This window comes from Onychostruthus taczanowskii, unplaced genomic scaffold (assembly GCF_017590055.1).
Source record: "Onychostruthus taczanowskii isolate IOZ18803 unplaced genomic scaffold, ASM1759005v1 scaffold7, whole genome shotgun sequence".
Lineage (NCBI taxonomy): Eukaryota > Metazoa > Chordata > Aves > Passeriformes > Passeridae > Onychostruthus > Onychostruthus taczanowskii.
The window spans coordinates 1,551,730-1,566,299 of NW_024504786.1; the positions used below are offsets into that span (position 1 = coordinate 1,551,730).

General features: G+C 40.9%; 1 protein-coding gene across 13 annotated transcripts in view; it reads right to left on the minus strand.

The window, feature by feature from the left end:
* Nucleotides 1-14,570, minus strand: part of NFIA (nuclear factor I A) — a 250,410-nt gene that overhangs the window by 113,634 nt on the left and 122,206 nt on the right. For 12 of the 13 annotated variants that reach the window (XM_041421921.1, XM_041421917.1, XM_041421911.1 and 9 more), the window contains exon 3: nucleotides 116-181. The exons of the other annotated variant lie outside the window; for it this stretch is intronic. In XM_041421921.1, coding sequence (XP_041277855.1) covers nucleotides 116-181 — 66 coding nt within the window. The remainder of the gene's footprint in view (nucleotides 1-115; nucleotides 182-14,570) is intronic. 13 annotated transcript variants of the gene reach the window in all.

Below are 14,570 nucleotides of genomic sequence, written 5' to 3' on the forward strand. Positions count from 1 at the left end.
ATCCCATGTCAAATATTCTGAATCATCTTTTTATATAAGACATGGGGAAAAAAAAATCTTTATAAATATGGGCTGTTTTAATATCCCAAAGCAGGAGCAGCAGGTAAGAACTTACCATTTTCTGGCTGGTCCTTAATATCAGCTTCACTTGGCTGGCTGGGACTTTCAGATTGACTTGAATCTGAAAAACATAAAATACAGCCAAAAATTACAGGGTCTGCTGTGGAAAATAGATCAGAGGCGCCAGACTTCCTCAAAAGGCTGAGAATACAAACTGAGGACAGGAGTGTTGCACTAGGACATGATAATGCAAAAGTCCCGTGCCTAGGTAACATGTTTGCTAGCCAGAAAAAAAAAAAAAAAAGAAAAAAGAAAAAAAGAAAAAATTAAAAAAGGGAATCTTGTTTGTGGCACTACACAGAGTGCTTGGGGTGTGTGTGTTGGCATAAATTAAGCTTTGAGAATCCTTCTTTTTAAAGAAGGCATATTTAAACGACTCTCCTACATGTTTTTTTTATAATGCAGCCTCTATGTTGTATACAAACCAGAGCCTTACTCCAACACATAGTAAAGTCTCAAAACATATCTCCAAGCAGGCATAGAAAGGTAACTTAGCAACCCTACATAGTCGTGGAGATTGTTGGCTACACATTTCTGGAACAAAATCTGCAAAACTGAGGGAAGAGCTGATTTTTTTGGCGTGCTTTCGCAGTGGTTACAGCACCACAAGATCCCTAAAATTCACGGTGCTGGTGGTGATTTGCAGTGGGATAAGTGAGTCCAGATACTGGATGACCTGCTTTAGAACTTGTGTAAATAATCCCACAACCTCCCAGCTAACACTCTCCAATGAGCAAAATTTATTTGCCTAAAATAATAAAATGATCTATAAAAGGGTATGTGTAAATATGAGTGTTTTGCATTTTTTACACATTATTAACTCTGCTTTATGTGAAGATGATCGTTCTTTGGTCCAAAAATTATTCTTAGTAGAAGCTTTAGTCAAATAGTATTTTCCTTCTTAATTATTTCTGTCACTATGGACTGGAAAAAAAAGTCCCTTTACCTGTGGGAAAAAATATTTTTTAAGAAATCCCTCAAATAACTGGTTTTTGCAATTAATACAATTTTTTCCCTTTCCCCAGAAATTGTTCTGTAATTTATTGATCCTGCAGAAAAAGTTTTTGCTGTGGAACAAAACTGAGGCGATGAAACCGCTTGCTAATGCCTCAACACCACCCCTCATCGTGGCAAACCCATTTTCTGACTTCACCTTGACTTTGCAGAGTTTGGAACTAGCTGTCTGAAATTTGACCACATTTCAGTGAGAAGTCAATGCAAGATCAAAAGGTCACGACACTTAACTGTGATTAAATTGAAAATCTTACTTCTATTGCAACAGAGTCATAACACCACCCCTTCTTTTTCTTTGAGGTATTAATAGTGCTGGAAGAAGCAGTACTACTAGTGACCTTGGGTCAAGCAATGCTAATTTATTGCTTTAGAAAGGTTCCTTGCTTTTAAGCAAATGAAGATTTTAATTACCGCAGAGCACTATAAAGAAAATGCCTATTTTAAATATTCAAATTTTTTTTTTTACCTGCTGACTGTCTGCTTTAGGTATCATTCAGAAGCTTAGAGGACAATCTTGTATAAATTAAAAACTACAAGCAAAACAAAGCGCTCACAAAACAAAACTTGATAAATTTCAGAATATAACCACTCAGAATATTTAGCAAAGATTCAGTCATGATACTTCTATTAAAAATCAATTAAATTCCCCTAAAATGTGGTATATACCCAGTACATCCCAGAATCAATTTCCTCTCTTTTGTATTTATTATTTTTAATAATTTTGCCAATGAAGCTAAGGGGGGGAAAAAAATTCCTCACTTCTGCAATTTTGTTTTAAATATTGATCTACTGAATTATCTCTCCCTGAAGCTGAAATCAGTGCCAGCAGATACACTATGGGGGTAACATGCACAGCACTGTTGTATTCTGGATTTTGGCAAGAAGTTTCGTGTTTCCGACACGGCAAAGGTAGAAACAAAGGTAAAATATTAGGAATGTAAAATATTTAGTTAACATTCAAAGTCAACATTCAACGGATTTCATTTTACAGGGTGGGCATTAGCCTTTTGCTTATTTTTTAGGTTTTACTTTCCCTTCAGCCAGCCATGGCTCAATCAGAGTTTGGGCTTTATGTTTCAAGTAGGCTCAGAATCCCACAAAAAATTTATAGATTTGGAGACGTTCCTGCTGAAATGTGGCACTGGGAGCGTGTTTCCCTTTCCTAAAATTTGGAATGAGCCAGGGAGGCGGCGAGAGGGCCGCGGTGGCGGCCGCGGGAGCCGGGCTCGGCGCTGGCACCTTGGCTCCAGCACAGCCCTGCAGCCGGTGGGCAGCACACACAGCCCGAGCTGCTCCTGGCTTGGGAGGAACAAACAAAGTACTTTTGTCTGCCTCGAGTGCTGTTTTTCCAACACCAAGGCTAGTGGCACAAGAGGGGCTCCACTGGCCGTAGGACGTTTGTTTGCACGCTGAATCTTTAACTTTCTCCTTTTATCACCTCGGCTCTGGCAAAAGCGTTTTTTTTCCCTAATTCTGCTTCCCTGCAACCCACCTCTTCTGCTGAAATTAAATATTAATTTCCCAGGAAAAGACAACACAGCTTCAAGCATGTTCTTCATGGAGAGGCACAGGGCAGTAAAACACAGGACGAGGTAGAATTAAAGCCACTCAATCCTGCGGTGGGGATCACGGGAGGCTACCGAAAACATGGACTGGGCAAGCGTGTGCTCAGCATTGTTATGCAAGGTGGCATCTTGTGGAAACCCCAGATAAGAAGACTGAGTTGAGGCACTTAGCCAAAATGTTTATATGCAGAATTTTGCTTCCCTGATTTTATTCAGATGCCGCAGATGATCCGGCACATATAAATGTGCCGCCACATGGTTAAGGGATTGGCAAAATCAGAGCCGTTGTGTTTTACAGTCTTGCCTAGGACGAGGGAGTCTTGCTCAGCCTCCACCACTCGCTCTCTGCTTTTTCAGCAGTTGGCACTAACTCCTGTCGGGGCTTTTTTGTTGTTTTGCACATGGAAACTTTCAAATTCCAGTTTTCTGAACGTTTAATGTTTTGCGGGCTCGGCTACAACAGGAGGGGGAATGTCTGTCCTGCTGAGTCAGTTAGCCAAACAGGTGACCGGAGGAATAAATTAATTTTTGCCCATACATAATTGATATAAATGGAAGATCGTTTTCATAAGCATTTGCATTAAATCAATAAAATCACTTACTATAGAGCAGTTTAACAATTCATTTGATTTTCTCTTTTCTATATATTTGATAGCTACTCTGCAAAACAGTATACACTTTATGCCTATTTTCTTTAGCAACAACACTGCCAGTTAAATTCTACCACCTGCAATAATTAGAGCCATTGGAAAACATACAAAACAAAATATACAGTAGATGCGAGCCCCTCTTGAATCCATGGCCCCCTGCGGCAACGAGTTTCATTGGTGCCTTAAGCTAAGGCTGGTAGGAAGCCAAAGAATCTGTATATTACAATAAAGTGCATGTTATTAAGGGGAGGATTTAAATGATTTCAGATGGAGTTGGAAATATTATAGTGAGGAACCACTATTAAGATTGCTGATTAAAAAAAAAAAATCACCAAGGAATCTAGTTTTATGTTTAAGGAAGCTTAACCTTGAATAGCACAATGGGTTTTATTTGGGGTTTTTTTTAGTTAGAGGAAAGTTAGTGGTTGGAATTTTTAACCCTGAGCTAGCTGGGGTTTCAGTGAGTCTGTGCACTGCGCTCAAGGTTACTGGTCAAGAGAAGCTCAAGGGGATCTGGTATCAACCACAACCATGGCAAACAGGATCAAAAAAACATGTTGAAGCTATTTTACTCTCCACTTCCAAGAATCAATTATGATTAAGGGATAAAGAAAAAAAATACGCAAATAACAAAACAGGCTAGTTTTTCAAAGTAGCATTTCCTATCACATCTCTATTCTCTGCTCCTCTTTGGATCTGTTCCTTAAGCATATGCTACCTCAGCACGACCGAGCCCCAGACCTGCCTGATCCCAAACCCTGTGCAGGCAGGGACCTCCAGCTCTGGGACGGAAGCTCTGGACTTTTCAGGCTGCAGTTTTCCTTTTCAGCTGCAGCAGGAGCACAGCTCCAGCTGGGCTGCACGGCGGCTGCATGGAAGCAGGGCTGGCGGCACTGGAAGGGAGCGCTCCATTGTTTGGAAAGAATAAAACCTTCCCAGGAAAGTCTGGCCCGTGGACAGGACCAATGTCAACAGACTGACAATGTTGTTCTTTTTTGTAGACCGTGACACAGACGGTGAAGTGTTGTTGCGCTCCTCCACCAAAAAAGCCTCGTTTGAGTGCCATGGCACTTCCCAGTGCTAAACCATTCCATGGCCACCTGACTGGGGAGAGACGGGACACTTTGTGGAGCATTCCCTAAACCACACCGTGTTTTCCAGAGCAGGCTGAATCCAGGCTGGAATTCACAGGGGTGGCAGTGACCCTCTTCATTGTCTGCTGGTTTCCGCAGACCCAGCGAATGGGTGCCAAGATCATTTTTTAGCTCTGCAGAGCCGCTCCCCAGCAGAACCTGAGCCTCTGAGCAGCCCGCGAGCTACCACAGGTGCAGACACATCTATCCTGGAAACAGTAAAGGTGATCCCCGCGTAGTGCAGGAAAAAAATGACCGGCAATGCCAGATGAGCAAGGCAGCACCGCCACTGCCCATGCTGAGCCTGCTTTGCAGTGAAATACAGCAGGTTCCTCTCCTCCACCACCAGCCCAGCACCTCTCAGGAGCACCACAGAAGTGCACAAGTTAAATTTTCCATTCATATCATGTTTTGGGGGTGGGGGGAATACTGTATAATAAACTGACATATTTTATTCAAGTTTCAGAGCCCTTTTTGTAATAAAAAATTTATATGGCTGGGTTGTGTTCATGCAATAAATTTTTCATCTATAATTTTGGGCATGGATTCTACCAAAGATTTATATACACTAAAAAAAAAAAAAAAAATTGAAATCATGCTCTTTTATATACAGTCTTATGTATAAGAGCTTAAGGGATTTACAAACAGAAACCAGCACCAGGGCTGGGGCTTTTTTACACTCACTTTCCCTTCATTATGCATTATAATATAAACACATAGGGGTCACTCCATATATGCCACAATTATTATTTACGGCAATTTTGGTGGCTACTAGGATTTCTTTAAAGGAAGGCCTGGCTCTCCATTTTACTCCAGCCATTGCTTTCAAGTCAACTTTTATAGGGAGTTCAAAGTGCTTCATTGTCATCTACCTCACCATCACACATGTACACGCCCGCGCCAGATTCCCAGTTTTGTTCCATACCCCTGCACTGTACACCCCATCCCCACGGCTCCCCAACGAGGTTCTGCACTGGTAAAATCCCTGTGGTGCCAGCCTCTTTTTTTTTTTTTTCATAAGGCGAGGACTCTTAATTCCTGTACACTGGGAAAGAGATTATCTTTGATAATGGAAATGTAAATCAAAGCTTGCTGTTGTTTATTCCAGACAGACATTTGTGTGTTAAGTCTGTTTATCAGGCAACACTTTGTCTAAGCCAGGAAGTAGTCAGCCTTTGTAACAAGATGTATGCAAATGATTTTTCCCATCAGCCCCTGCCACAAAACTTTTGTGGCAAAAAAACCCTCCTTGTTACTTCACCAGTAAGACGCTCCTAAGCTACCCCGTAAGCAGACTAGCAACAAAACAGCCAGCTAGACTATGCTGATGAGTTTGAATGAGCCCAAAACATGTGCCCACAGTCTGTTGCTTGGTATTGTAAGCAGACTTTGTGTATTACATCTGTTTATCAGGCAACACTCTGTCTGCTGGGCCGGCTTTGTACCAAGGTGGACGCAAACAAAGATCTCCACAACTCCCCGCCTAACTTTTTTTTTGGCTGCAGAAATTCCCCCTTACTTCCCTCCTTGCTGGAAACAAGAATGTGAAACTTCACCGAGAGGCTGCGAGACCCTAAAGCTGTATCAAAATAGTTTCATTTTAAATCAACTTGCTTTGTTCTCACAAGCCCATAAATGATTTACTGCTATCGTGTGATAGCCTAGAATGTGGGGAATCTGTGTATTCCCATATTTGTTCCTTGATATTACAAACAAGTATTTGATTCACTTCTAAATGTTTGTTTTTAAAACAGTTTACAGCCTTTGATTCCTGCTTACTGATTCATTTCTGGAACATTTTCTATTTATTCCTTTGCAGTAGCAAACGTTAATTTTGACTTAATTCAAATTGTCATCAAAGGCTTCCTTAAGAAATCCCACAGCACAGATTTTATTTGTTATAATAAAATATTCTTAAAGTAAACATCGTGCGACTGTGTTTTTTTAATTCCAAGAGATACAAAAATCCGTTACCCAAAGGATTCAAATTGGTTCAGCCCTTTTTCCTAGACAAAATAAACACTTTAGGACTTTACTTGTTTGTATTCTCCTCAGTGGTGCTGTATGCATCACCAGCTAAAAACAAAGAAACTTTTAGCTGCTCAGACAAAATGCAGAAGCTCCCCAAACAACGAAGCAGGGGGGTGGGGAGGCATTCAGAAAGTCTGACAGTCCATTCAATATAGGGATGATGGCCATAATGCATCCAGGGTCCCCTTGCTAATTAAATATGCATTGGCACAGTTTTGATCGATGCAAGCCATGGATCAGATGACACACCTGCAAAATCTTGAGCCCAGAGCTCCCAGGAAAAGGAAAATACAGGCTGTCTCCTTATCTTTGTTTTCAAAGGCTCTCAATTTCTGTGCTTAGATATCTAATTTAATTCTCTCACCCCTCAGCAAACTGGATTACGAAAGTCAATACTGCCATTGTGCATCGACAGGAACACACAGCTTTCCTTTTATTCAATTTAGCCATGACCTTTAGACAAAGATAATGACAACTGTCTAAAAGTAAGGTAAGGCCTTAAGGAAGACCCTGCTGAGGGGCCCCTCTCGCTTTCCGTGGCTCTTCCAGCCAGGAAGAGCCCACCAGCCATGGAGCAAATCCAGAAATAATTTCCCTTCCCAGCGGACAATGACCAGGAGCGGCCTGGCAGAGCGGCTCCCTCGGCCACCAAGGGTTCTGTCCCACCCTGAGGACCTGGGACACCTCGACACCGGCAGCCAGACCCTCAGGAGCCCTTTGCCAAGAGGTGACCACGTCTCCGGATGAAGCGCCCTGGTGCCAAGAGCAGAGCCGGGCACTTGCACGAAGAGGGACCACGCTGTCCCATTTTTCCAGAGGGACCACGCTGTCCCATTTTTCCTGTGGCTATTGGGGACACAGTGAAATGGAAGGGTCAGGAGAGTAGCACCAACTTCTCATTTCTGGCCCTGCCACTCAGGAAGAGCTGCAACCCTAAGAGCTGGGAGCACGGCCCAGGGAGCCGCACGCACCCGCATGGCGCGACGGCAGGAGGAGGAAGCGGCACGCGGATTTTCCTGGAGCTGAGCTGGAGCCAATGGAAATGACATTACTTTCCAATAGGTCTCGCATCAATATTTTTAGCAGCCTCCCTCCAACGAGATAGCATCTTTCTAATACATCTGTAAGGGAAGGAGAGGGAACATGCTCTCAGCTAACGAACAGCTATCAGGCAATAATCCACTTTGGTACCTGCAGATACAGGTTGTACCTGAATCAGTGATGGAGGCATATAAAAATTCATATTGATTGAGCAGCCCAGCTCCACAAAATGTGAGCTTCCATGCTGCACAGGGCTTTAATTCTGCAGGATTTTTTTTTAGCTGCATTTAAAAATACACTTGGCATTTCTAGCTGTGGACCAATATTTTTCTCATGTCTTTTTATACAGATTTGGAGGGAAAGATATTTGTAATGGAAAAAAAATATGTGCAAAGTTGGATTGCTAAGTTTCTGTAATCTTGGGAAATAAAAAAAAAGAAGCCTATGTAAGAGCTACAAGAAACCATATGGATCAACAAGAGCTGCCCTCATATCCCTAGGAAATATATATTAACCTACATTTCATCATCATAAACCCCAAAATAAAAAATCTAATTAGAGTCTCTACCCTCAGATTCACTTGCAAAAAATTTGCTTATCCTCCTCACAAAATGATTTACAGTACTTACATCCATTTCTTCAGAGTGATTTAAATTTATTGAATCATTTCAATTTTTAGAGAGCTTCCATTTGGATCTGTATGGGTTTCTAGACATATGCAGTGCTCAGTTATTTAAAATTAATTGCAGTACAATAATTTTAAATTGCTTCACACTATACGAATCTCAAGTGCTTTGAAATATTTGAACCATTCTATTTAGAAGCCATCAAACTTCTGAGCACATGCATCAAAGAGTTGTTTTAAAAGCCAAAGGGCCGTCCTGATGATCCCAAAGTGCAGGTGAGCTCAGCTCTGGGCATGCTCAGTGCACACAGACCTGGATTTATAGAACAATTCAACAAATTTTGCCCGAATGTCAATCTTTAATTAACAAAAACTGATCTTGTAATAATTTCAAACCACTAAAAAAATTCTAAAACTAGAAAAGCACTGTTATAAAATAATGGCATACATTAAAACTATTATTACTTCTAATGTATATTTATAGAACATCCTTTTATCCTGAAAATTAAAACAGCTTATTAACATTAAACTAAGCTTTACAACACCTCTGTGGGAAAGGTGAGCATAACTATGCCCACTTTATGCAGGGATGAAGGAGGCACATAGAGGTTAAGTGATTTACCTTGAGAGGCACAGTTACTAGCAGGAGTAAAAAGCACAGGGCCAGGCTCTTGAGCTCTGGATAATAAAGTCTCCCTCCCACCAATGCAGCCATTACAATGGCAATGGCAGAGCCCACTTAGGAAGCCTTCAACTACATTATGTAGAAAATTACTTGGTAGAGTGGATCCAAAGTCACCTAGAAGGGGATATTTCCAGTCACTCTCATCTTCTGTTTCACTTGCCTTTCTTTTTCTCATTAGTTATTTTGAAAAACAAGAAATCGTTTCTCTCCAGAGTATTTTCTATCTCAGTTTAACAATAACAACAGAAGTATTTAGAGCGACTAAATAGCTGGTTTTGCAATGCCTGACTTCATCTACAAAGGCAAGTGGAGATGAGCCTGTGTGATGGGCAGATCTGGTAGCTTTGGTCAAAGACCCTACATTCTGCTTTTGTGCAGTTTTACCCTGGTGAGAAAACCAACATCAGCAAAGCAGGATTATGTCCACCATATGCTGAGACTCCGTTGGCGGTCGTACAGCCACCCAATTAATCTCTATCCCCCACCATCCCCTTGTTATTTATTTATTGTGACAAACTCATCCTTATGGGACCCTAGGCGGGGAGCTGCATATTCCCAGGCTATTGGCGTCAGTGCCCATTCTCATCCTTTATCCCAAGCAGGAGCTGGCGAGCTGGCGCCTTTCCTCCGGCCAAGGTGCGCGGTGCTACAAGGTCACGCCCAAGGAGGATCTCTAGATTTTCCAGAGCAGATTTTTTTTCAAAACTGCCTTCCATCAGAAAGCCAAATAAGCCCTTGACAACGAGCACACGCCTCACAAACTGCTGTCCAGAGCTGTCCATTCTAAGAGCACGCGGATAACCACGCTGTTTGTGGAGACCATCAGAATACTCTTGCATTTCAGTCTGTGCCTGTCCCTAAAGTCTCTCCATAGCCTCAGACATTCCAGGTTTCATTAGCCAGCAAAAACAAAGAAAAACCTTCACCACAGCAACAAACTGGGCACGAGCCCCAACCTCCTCCTCCTCCTTTTTCAATCTCTCCCGCTTCTCTTTCCACAAAAGGACAATTGTAAAATTTTCCTGTGATCAACTGAAAACTCAACTAGGAATCTATACATCCAACAAAGCGAAGAATACTTTAAAAGAACTAATATCTCAAAGAATGGGATCATTTTCCCTATTCAGGATTATTCTATTTCACACAGGGAAAAACGATGTTGATGATAAAAATATGTGTGGCTATTTAAGAAATAAACAAAAGATGAACTAATATTTCATGGAGATTCTGTCAATAGCAGATTAATAACAAGTTACAGATGATGCAGTCTAAGCAAAGTTTAGGTATTATTTTTTTGTTGTGGATCTACACTTGCAGTCCCGTTTTCACAACTCTTTTATTTTGATGTACCTGACACTTTTCCTCTTGGCTCCCATTTCAGTCCCTCTTAAGTACATATTTGGTTGTAGTGGCCAATTTTTTTTCTTTTTTTTTTTTTCTTTTTTTTTTTTTTTTTTTTTTCTGGCAGATGTCTTTTCCTTGTTCTGTGCACTGCGAGGAGTTCAACGTGGCATGTGAAAAATTTCCATTTCAGGTTTTCTTAAGCTATATATGAAATTAAACTGCTGGCAAAAATACACAGATATATAAAATTATACAGCAGAAAAAGCTGCTCGATAGCTCCATTTTTTCCCTTCCTCCCTTCCTTTTGCCCTTTTTTCCCCCTAAAATAATTGCAGAGATATTGCCATCAGCCCGAAGCCTTTCTCCAAGTGTAAAGTCGGAGAGTTTTGCCCACAAAGAATTGCCACTGACTGTTGCTCTGTGGATCTGTTTCTACTCTCACAATATTGTAGACTGCGAAGGAGAACTGAGAATTACCATAAAAATCGGGACGTGTTTTGTTGCATCAGTATCATGTTGGCATCAACACCACAGACTCGGGCAGAAAAAAAAGCAGCCTTTTGGTAGGCAGCCTACTTGGTCTGTGTTTCTGCTGTGTTTGTAAGCCATGCAAGTGGAAGAGAAAGTTAAAACTTGGAGAGAAGTAACATCCTGCAGGCTCGGCACGAGTTATAGCAAAATCTGAGGTCCAACCACCATAAATCATGGAGAAACAGAATTATATCTACACCTCAAAGGACAGTGGATCACTATAAATATAGGAAAGAGTTGGGTGTATATATAGTTGGCCCCCTGAAAAAATATTCAGCATAATGTGTTGACTCTGAAAATGCATCCTAAAATCTATTTTCACTTGGTCCCAATGCTGCAAATCCGAATTTTGAGGAAGGAATTTAAAACCAGAAAAGTCCAGAGCTCTCCAAACCCGTAACTACACTGCGTAGACAAAATTTTAATCAAACTTTTAAAGCCATGGTTATGATCTGATGAACAGACAGCTTGACTTGATTACATTTTTAAGTTTCAGTTTCTATTTCTGTTTTAAGATGAAAAAGATCATAGAGTGTCAGAAATTTGAATACTGAATAGCAAAAGCTCTTGCAGGTTTAGAAAGCATATAGAAAAGCTGGCAAAAGAAAACGCTATTCCATTGCCACCATCTGCTTTCTGGCATATTGAAGAAACTTTACTAACAGCAACATTTTCTTGCATTAGAATATCTGCTAATTAGTTTTGTTGTATTTTTTTTTTTAAATTACCTTTTACACAGAAGGCAAATAGCCAGGTTTTTTGGCTGGCTACACCTTACACCACGTCTGATAACATTTTCACATTAAGTTCAGTTTACCTCACTTTTTTTTTTTCTATCAAAATCCTATCTTTAGCATAGTCAAAGCCTGCAAAAACTTTGCCTTGCTGAGACTAAAGAAAAAAACATCAAACATATGAAGTGTTAAAAATCGCTGAATAACTCAAAGGAAAAAAGATAATTTTGAAGGCGTTTTGGCTGAAATCTATTTTCCTTTGAATTGCATGAGTGTTTTAAAATGTTAAAAACACTACAGAGTGACTAATGAATGTAAAAGAATGATAAAGAGTATGGGTCCAGTTATCAGTGATGTGCCTAAAACAAAATAATTTTGGACAGTCTGCCATGCAAATATTGACTAAAATGTCATAAATAATGTCTGCAACAAAGGGAATCCTGCAAAGGAATATTCTGTTGTACTTAATGCATTGTAGAGCGTGCCTTTTAGCAAGCAGTACGTTACAGAGCCTGAAAATTTCAGTTCGACAAAAAAAATCCCCCTAAAATTCCCCAAACAAAAACATTACTAATGTTGTTTATTTTTCTTTTTTTTTTTTTTTCAGAAACAGACCTTACAAAAAAGTTAAAGGTGCAGCCTTACATTTGGGAAAGGGTTTACTTAGAAGCTGATTTTCAAAAGAAATGAGTAGTCCAAAAAATTACGAACAGACCAAATGTAGCCACCTCATTGACTTACAACTACTCCCTCTGCCATTTTAAACAGGATTTTCACCCATTTCTCTGCTGGCAGGGAAGAGGCTGTTTGCAGGTCTTTGTCAGAATGTACTGAAATCAAATGCAAAGACATTAAGTCGACCACTGCCCTGGGCCAGAGCTGAGAGGTGGCAAAGCTTCTGTTCCAGCACTTCTCAGGACTTAATTCTGTCTCAGTTCCAGAGTCCGACTGGCTCCACGTGTAGGGTTAGAACTAAAAATGCAATCCTGTGAGAATGATGGCAACACACAGAGTGGGCAGGAAGGGCTCCAAACCACCCTCAAAATCACAACATTTTAGCAATTTTATTATTTTTTTTAGTAGCACTGGAATACCGTGTCAAAATGAGGGAAGTTGCATTAAGAAATCCAGATTACCTACATCTCCACTGACACACTGTGCTATGTGTAATCACAAACAACCCAGTCACTTTTTTTTTTTTCTCTGAAAGTCTACTAAAAAAATTAAACAACTGGGTCTACACCAAAACCTTCTGCATGTGTTTTCCAAAATTTCATTTCTGAGAAAAATTTCACAGCCACTGAGATGACAAAAAACAAAGATATTTTACATTTCTAAAGCATCTTTCATCCAAGATCAAAGAACAACATCAACAATAATTCTCAAAATACTCCTTTGAAACAGAAGTACTAAAAGGAGTACTATTAAATTTATTTTATCTTTATCTAGCTTGATCTATTTTCTTTAGAAAATGCTGGTTACTGTAGCATCTCTCTAGGCAGATGAGGACTATAGGTTAAGTGACTTGACCAGAAACACTTACTAGCTCAGTGGAAGAAGTGATAATGCTCACATTTGGGAGTCAAGGATTCTAAACCTTTCATCCACTAATTAAAAACATATATAAATGTAAACTGATGTAGGGGGCATGAAAACCCCTCGACCATCACGTGATGGAGGTGCCACCAAGGCAAGGGAAGGATCTGGAACCAGCAGCACACAAAGCAGCTGGCAGGACATGCTGTGGCAGTGTGGCTGGGCAGATCAATAAGTATGTGACAGTAACAAACTACAAGCGAAGAGAATGAGCACACATTTGCTGTTTTTCAAACCCCTTGAAGAAAATGAAGTCAAATTTCTTATCGAAGATGAAAAGCCCTTCCCCCCTGAACCATGCAGAGAAGAGCTCCCTGCTCTCCCGTGGAGGCTCAGGAAGAGCGTGGCTTTTCCAGCTGCACCACAGGTCACCCACAAAAAGATTGGTGGGCTGTGTGGCAGGGTCTGTGGCCAAAGAATTTGTTTAACACAAAACTCAGAATTATTTAAAAATAAATTACAAGCAGCGTTACACACCATATAATTCAGCCTTTGGGCCAAGATAATTCTTGACATAACCCAACTGGAATTACACCGGGGAGAGACTTAGCACAGTGCTTTCATCAGGATCCTTTCCCTATCATTCCTGCAATCAGGTCGTATGTGGGTATAACTGATAATCTCCTGCCTGCTCTGTAACATGGACGAAATGTTATCGACTCTTCTGCCTCGTCAGCGAGCAGCACACGCTCAGCCAGCGTGCACAGCACCCACTGCTGATAAAAGCAGCCCCTCTTTGGAGAGGTGTGCTTTACAATCCTTGTGGGTTTTTTTTTTTTTTTTTTGCAGCAGAGGAGCTGCTGGACAATGAAGAAAAACACTTCAGCTCCCCTGAAAGTTTGACTGTTCCTTTTCAAACAATACAACGCAAGATTCGGGACATACTGCTGACACAGCAACATCAGTGCCTCAAAGAAACTGTGGGAAATGTCAAATTTATGGTCCTGTGGGTGATTGGTGGAAGGTTTCTTCCCCCCCTTCAGCAAGCCTCTGTCAAAAACAGAGCCTCTAGAAAGTTTTTGGCTACGTCCCAGCAAAGCAGAAGGAAGCTGTATCCCACACTTCCCTTGGGACTTAATGAAATATACAGCCTCTGGGCTTCTTTCAATTTGGTCTTTCAGATTGCTAAACCAGTGAAAGAAGGATCCTAGCTGTCACAAACGTCACATGTTTGGGGTCACCTGCTGCTCGGGGGTTCTCATGCCAGTTGTTGACATAATAAGCACCCCTTACACTTTAATTACAATTCACAGTGTGCAAACTCTGCAATCTGCTTTAAGGCAGACAGTCTTTTAAATCAACACTAAATTCTACTACTGTTCGAGCAGAAATGGGAGGAAAAAGATGTCCAGCTGACTGAATAATTGTATTCAAATATTTGTGATCCCAAAGAAAAGTAAGCACTATCCAGTGAAAAGAGCAACTGTATTGCCTGTAACACTTCAGAAAGCGTAGTTAAAACTCGACTTGCTCCTCACAGTCACGCAGACGAGGCACGTGA